The sequence below is a fragment of the Babylonia areolata genome, chromosome 20, assembly GCF_041734735.1.
Source record: "Babylonia areolata isolate BAREFJ2019XMU chromosome 20, ASM4173473v1, whole genome shotgun sequence".
Classification (NCBI taxonomy): Eukaryota; Metazoa; Mollusca; class Gastropoda; order Neogastropoda; family Buccinidae; genus Babylonia; species Babylonia areolata.
The window spans coordinates 38431358-38438857 of record NC_134895.1 but is presented as its reverse complement, the minus strand read 5'-3'; the positions used below and the strand labels follow the sequence as shown (position 1 = coordinate 38438857).

At 43.3% G+C, this 7500-nt stretch overlaps 1 protein-coding gene and 1 long non-coding RNA gene across 2 annotated transcripts in view; both read right to left on the bottom strand.

The window, feature by feature from the left end:
• Positions 1–7500, bottom strand: part of LOC143295486 (uncharacterized) — a 365664-nt gene that overhangs the window by 177904 nt on the left and 180260 nt on the right. The window lies entirely within an intron of this gene.
• LOC143295480 (eukaryotic translation initiation factor 2D-like) overlaps positions 1–7500 on the bottom strand; it is a 28086-nt gene that overhangs the window by 5197 nt on the left and 15389 nt on the right. Inside the window, exons 10-12 of the mRNA XM_076607198.1 lie at positions 5888–6034; positions 2159–2248; positions 726–818 (exon numbers count right to left, since the gene is read on the bottom strand). Of these exons, the coding sequence (XP_076463313.1) occupies positions 726–818; positions 2159–2248; positions 5888–6034 (330 nt within the window). The remainder of the gene's footprint in view (positions 1–725; positions 819–2158; positions 2249–5887; positions 6035–7500) is intronic.

Genomic DNA, 7500 nt, shown 5'->3' with positions numbered 1-7500 from the left:
GCAAGCAGAAGATCAAATAAACACGTTAAAGATCCTGTAATCCATGTCAGTGTTCAGTGGGTTATGGAAACAAGAACATACCCAGCATGCACCCCACCCACCCAAAAAATGGAGTATGGCTGCCTATATGTCGGGGTAAAAACAGTCATACACGTAAAAGCCCAGACGTGTACAAACGAGTGAATGTGGGAGTTGCAGCCCACGAATGAAGAAGAAGAAAGAAGGAAGATATACAGTGGAACCACCCTATTACGATTCTAAAAATCAGCCAAATTTCGGTCTTAATAGAGAGGGGTCTTAACACAGAGAGGGGTCACACTGGACACATTTCACACAGATGCACACTCATACACACATACATACGAATGACGGAAAAACTGTAATCATGAAATCAGTGTTAAAACATTAAACATTACATATACGCAGTCATTAAAAATTCTTCAAATCATATATTATTGTATTGTAAAAAAACCCAAAAAAACAACAAAAAAACCTGTGAGACTGTCGCTTGAATTTTTGACAGAGTTTTTCTGACAATGTGCATTTTTTCAATTTCAACTTTCACATCACTCATGTTCTCAAAAATTCAGATACCATGAGCCGATGAGATGATAAACTGCTTCACCAGTGTGCATGCCATTACAGCGAAACAAATGTGAAAAATAAATCACTAAAACTGCAATATATAAACAGAAATTCATGAAAACGAAAATAAAATGTTTTACCTGTTGAAGAGAGTGTTCCAGGTGAGATGCGATTTGTCTCCCTCGTTCTTGGTCAGCAGCAGTCCTGCCAAAATGGGGTCCAGCAGAACCTGACTGTAACCATTTTCATCAACACACTTTAACTCTCTCCATACGAACGGCGAAAGAGACGACGTTAACAGCGTTTCACCCCAATTACCATCATCAAAATATTGCAAGCAGAAGGCTCTTATACTGAAGAGGTGAATGTTGACAAAGAATACCACAATTCTGACGATGGAAGCTAAAGGTTGGGTCATTCAGACACCCACTGGACATCCGAGGGGTCTGTGTAGAGGAGAAGAGAGGACTGGCCGTACTGAGTGAGTTAAAACACACCTCCCATGTGCGCTCGCATTTAAGCACATACACACGTGCCGTAAGAACATTCTTCTTCTTCTGCGTTTGTTGGCTGCAACTCCCACGTTCATTTGTATTTATAAGAGTGGGCTTTTACGTGTATGACCATTTTCACCCCGCCATGTAGGCAGCCATACTTCGCTTTCGGAGGTGTGCATGCTGGGTATGTTCTTGTGTTTCCATAACCCACCGAACGCTGACATGGATAACAGGATCTTTAATGTGCGTATTTGATCTTCTGCTTGCGTATACACACGAAAGGGGGTTCAGGCGCTAGCAGGTCTGCACATATGTTGACCTGGGAGATCTGAAAAATCTCCACCCTTTACCCACCAGGCACCGTTACTGAGATTTGAACCCAGGACCGTCAGATTGAAAGTCAACGCTTTAACCACTTGGCTATTGCACCCGTTGTAAGAACATTCAATCATAGAAACACATACACATAAGGAACAGTCAATCATATAAACACATACACATATATATGATATTCAATCAAAACAGATTAAAGGTTTATAGTCCCATAGCCATTTACATCCATAGGGGAAAACATGTAGATACACACACACACACACACACCACACACAACATGCACACACACACCACACACAACATGCACACACACACACAATACAACACACGCACACACACAATACAACACACACACACACACACTCACACATACACCACACCACACCACGTAAAAGAACCCACGGCAACAAAAGGGTTGTTCCTGGCAAAATTCTGTGGAAAAATCCACCTCAATAGGAAAAACAAATAAAACTGCACGCAGGAAAATATACAAAAAAAAAAAAAAAAGGGTGGTGCTGTCATGCAGCGAAGCGCCCTCCCTGGGGAGAGCAGCCTGAATTTCACACAGAGAAATCTGTTGTGATAAAAAGAAATACATATACAAAATACCACATACACACATACACACACACACACACCACACCACACACTCAACCACCATCCACCCACCCACCCATCCACAAACACACACACACACAACACACCACCCACCCACACCCACACACACACACTATCAGACTTACTCTCTGTTGTCTGCTGACTGCAGGTTTTCAGTCTTGACGTATTCAGTCACCAGCTGTCGCAGCTCTTGAACAGTCAGCGTGGAGCCTTTGCTGGGGAAGATAGCATAAACAATACACACACAGCCACAGACCAGCCATTTTCAGTCTCTTGGGGGACTTTACATGAACCTAAGCAGACACAAAAATGTGTACACACACACACACACACACACACACACTAAGCAGATACAACAAAATACACAGGCTTCAAAAGTGTGCACACACACACAGACACACACACACACATGCACACACTCACACGCAAACACACACACACACGCACACACACACGCACACACACACACACACACACGCACACACACACGCACACACACACACATGTGCGCGCGCACACGCACACTCACGCACACACACGCGCGCACACACACACACACACACACTCACACACGCACACGCACACAGAGAAACACCACGTATGCATCATGACATGATTATGATCTTACGGTCGCTGTCACATAAACCATTTTTGTTTCATCTTGCAAAAATCAGGTAAATTCTTATTTTCCTTATTAACGCACAAACATACACACACACACTCTCTCTCTCTTTCATGTTCCTCATTAACACACACACACACACACACACACACACACACACACACACTCACTCAAAACACAAGACACACACAAGAACAGGTGACAAAAATATGAAGTCTTGTTAAAACTCTGTACAGCACTCTAAGAACAGGCACAAAGCTTTACAATGAAACAAAGACTAAAACACCCAAACAGCAATACATTAGAAAACAGTAGGACTGTCTATATCTATGCATAAGGAAACACAAAAAAAAACCAAACTAATGCAAATGATGGATTTAGTCTTACTGTTTTCGTACAGACTTGCAATATTATATTTTCACAGCTTTTGGCAGCTTTTTATTTTCTATCCAGACTGACAACAACCAAATTAATTCCATCATGCAAACGTGTCAAGGGTTGAATGGAAAGTTTCTTCATGAGATTCCGTAACAACACACTCCACAGCGAGCCAGCTAGTTCAGGACCCCACACAACAAGCTAATCTGCATACGTATCGAAAATGGCATCGCAGGCGATGCAAGTGGAAATTTTGGAGCAAACTAGATCGCAACAACGGCTTTTACCACTGCTGAAGTGATTGAAATGCTTCAAACTGAAGGTTTCGACATCGACGAGGATGATGAAGACGTTGAATAAAGTATCTGTGGCACATAAGAATGCTTGATTCAGACTGATGGCATCCAAATTAAGTCCATCAGTTAACTTTTATGAACAGTTTTATTGATTTCTGATCTTTATCTCTGTCTGTTTGTCTCTTTCTCTGCCTCTGTCTGTCTTTCTTGAGTCTCTGTCTGGCTGGCTGGTTGTCTGTCTGTCTGTCTCTCTGTGTCTCTGTCTCTCATGGATACGAACACACGTACAAAAACGTGCGCACTCTAGCAGTCACGCGGGTACACACACGCACACACACAAACATACATAATCGTGCACGCACGCACACACACGCACACGCACACACACATGCACGCGCGACCGCACGCACGCACACACGTACACATTGCTGAGTTTTTCAGTGTTAACGTTTGGATAATTAGCCGTGAAGGTCTTCGACATGCCCGATTTGATTGTAGATAGAAATGAAGTGAAAAAAGATGGTCCCTTTAAAAAAAAATTAAAAAAAAAAAGTCCATCAGTGAAGTCACTCTACCCCACAGCTGCCTGCTACAACTCTCCTGGAGCAGCACTGTATGAGACCACTGCAGAAGAATGTACGGCTGTTCAATGAAATGGCAAAAATGGTTGGAGAATTGTTTATTTAACTCACTCAGTACGGCCAGTCCTCTCTTCTCCTCTACACAGACCCCTCGGATGTCCAGTGGGTGTCTGAATGACCCAACCTTTAGCTTCCATCATCAGAACTGTGGTATTCTTTGTCAACATTCACCTCTTCAGTATAAGAGCGTTCCGCTTGCAGTATTTTGATGATGGTAATTGGGGTGAAACGCTGTTAACGTCGTCTCTTTCGCCGTTCGTATGGAGAGAGTTAATACAAAGCTTTGTTTTTCATGCTTCAGTAATCCGTAAACGGGTCAGCTTAGAATGCTGAATGTACCAAGAATAAACAAAGTTGGAAAAGTGTACTGGTACGAGAATACTTGTACCAGGTCCACAGGGGAAGCAACCAAGGTACGAGTTAACTCATATCTGGCACAGAATGAGTCAATCCTCTTTGTGGTACGTACATAAGACTGCTTCATTCAGATGGACAACAACCAAATAAAGTCCTTCAGTCAATCTTCTTTGTGGCACATATGACTGCTTCGTTCAGACTGACAACAACCAAACAAAGTCCATCAGTTAATCTTCTTTGTGGTACATAAGACTGCTTCGTTCAGACTGACAACAACCAAACAAAGTCCATCAGTTAATCTTCTTTGTGGTACATAAGACTGCTTCGTTCAGACTGACAACAACCAAATAAAGTCCATCAGTCAATCCTCTTTGTGGTACGTACATAAGACTGCTTCATTCAGATGGACAACAACCAAATAAAGTCCATCAGTCAATCCTCTTTGTGGTACATAAGACTGCTTCGTTCAGACTGACAACAACCAAACAAAGTCCATCAGTTAATCTTCTTTGTGGTACATAAGACTGCTTCGTTCAGACTGACAACAACCAAATAAAGTCCATCAGTTAATCCTCTTTGTGGCACATATGACTGCTTCGTTCAGACTGACAACAACCAAATAAAGTCCATCAGTTAATCCTCTTTGTGGCACATATGACTGCTTCGTTCAGACTGACAACAACCAAATAAAGTCCATCAGTTAATCCTCTTTGTGGTACGTACATAAGACTGCTTCATTCAGATGGACAACAACCAAATAAAGTCCTTCAGTCAATCTTCTTTGTGGCACATATGACTGTCACCAGAGATTTCAACTGCTCCCTGGTTGATGCTGTCTTCTTAGCTAGCTCTCCACAGAAACAGCCGTTCTGTTTCAGTTCTTCTTCAACGTTCTGCAACATCTCTCCCCTGGTATTCCTAGCTCTCTTTTTTCCATCTGGTACCCAATGAAAGGCTACTCTTGGAAGTGCGTCTGGTGGCTGGCATTCAAAGGACGAGTCCTATCCAGCACCATCTTCTTTTATTGGCAGCAACCAACCACCAAAATGCAGCATGTAACACTGACTTGTGGACTCAACGAAAAAGTGAGACAGACGAACCCGGGTGTGGCCATGTATGGAGGACTCGGAATGAGCGGTGTGGGAGTAATGCCACTGAAACGGTGCAGATGATGGGGTTAGCTTCATTCATTTCATTTTGCCCATCGCTCCTGGTGGAGCATAGGCCATCGACGACCCCTCGCCATCGCACTCTGTTCTGGGCTGTTCTGGCCATTCCAGTCCAGTTGGTCCCTTGCTGCTTCAGCTCTGCGTCGGTATCTCGTCTCCAGCTGTTGCGAGGCCGGCCTCTCTTCCTCTTTCCCTGCGGGTTCCAGGTCAGGGCTTGGCGTGTGATGCTGGACGCTGGCTTCCTGAGGGTGTGTCCGATCCAGCCCCACTTCCTCCGCAGTATCTGCTTGGCCACTGGTTCCTGTCCCGCTCGCTCCCACAGATCTTCGTTTTGGATCTTCTCCTGCATGGGGTTAGCTTAAAAGATAAATAAAATCTTTAAAAATCTCACCTGTATCCTTTTGGGGACAGCAGTGGCAGCACGGCCGCTGTCACGCACAGCACTTCTTTGATCTCCGGGGGCTCGAACTTCACCTCCACAGAGTCTTCCTCAGGCTCCTCTGCAGCTACAATCTCTGGTATCTCCAGACCCCGCAGCCTGCCAGACAACGCACACACCTTCAACACATGCCACCTGCAGGGGTGCAAGCAGACAGACCTACCCAAGCCAGAAATTTATTTTCTGCCCTGACAAAAGCCTTAACTCACTCCGGATCAAAAAAAAAAAAAAAAATTAAATTAAATTAAAAAAAAAATTTTTTAACTCACCCCGGATGAATAATTTTCTCCCTTGCTTTTCCCTACAGACAATACATTTGTTAGGGCACAAAAAATACAAAACATAATGTAACTGAATGAAACTCACTGTACTTGACCCACTGACCCCTCTCCTCACATCGTGTGAACATCCACCCCCCTCCTTCTTCACTGCTCTCAGAAGCTGAGTCACTATCAGTACCTTTTTGCTGGTAGCTTTCTTCACCACAGATACTTTATTCAATGTCTTCATCATCCTCGTCGATGTCGAAACCTTCAGTCTGAAGCATTTCAATCACTTCAGCAGTGGTAAAAACCGTTGTCGTGATCCAGTTTGCTTCAAAATTTCCACTTGCATCGCCTGCGATGTCATTTTCGATACGTATGCAGATTAGCTTGTTGTGTGGGGTCCCTGAACTCGCTGGCTCGCTGTGGAGTGTGTTGTTACGGAATTTCATGAAGAAACTTTCCATTCAACCCTTGACACGATCGCAATGCCTGGTGCAATTGTTTTGCTATGAGGAAAAGGTGGAAAAATTTTTAATTGTTGAAACTGCTATAGTGTTCCATCGTCCGGAACGCTACTATATGTCAGGAACGCCATAGTGTTCCATCGTCCGGAGTGAGTTAAACTATTACACGGATTCAATGAAACAGAGAATCAAGCCTGAACACTGTAGCCATTTTGTTATTTTCTCAACAAAGTGATATGGGGAGAGAACGATTGTGAAATCTGAGAAAATTCAAAAAGAGGACAGATAAAGGAAGAATTTTAACCTACACAGCAAACACTGAAGCACCATTTCAAAGAAAAGATCTGGCACCCATCTGAACATTCACAGAGGATGGGCCTTTTCTAAACCAGAATACAGTGTCCAGCATAGCATTAGCAAAAGGTCCACTAATCAGTGAAAAGGGAAATGCATCTGAGCAAAACAATGGAAAAGGTTGTTGTTGGTTTTTTTAAGCAAAACAAATAACAAACCCCTTCTTGTTATGAAAACAAACTGTAATAATGAAGCTATTCAAACTACAAAACTGAAGCTCTCTCTCTCTCTCTCTCTCCCTCTCTCTCTCACCCATACACGCACTCATGCACACACACACACCTCTGTACCTTTCCAACACACACAAAGTCAGCAAAGTCAACTGCATCATTGACAAGCACACAAAGAGATGTAACCGCGCTTCAAAAACATGCCATGCTGATCTCATTCCATCAAGGTTCAATGGTCGAAGTGCTAAAGAAATACAAAGATGACAACGAACAAAAAGAAAACAGAACAAAAAAACAAACAAAAAAAAACA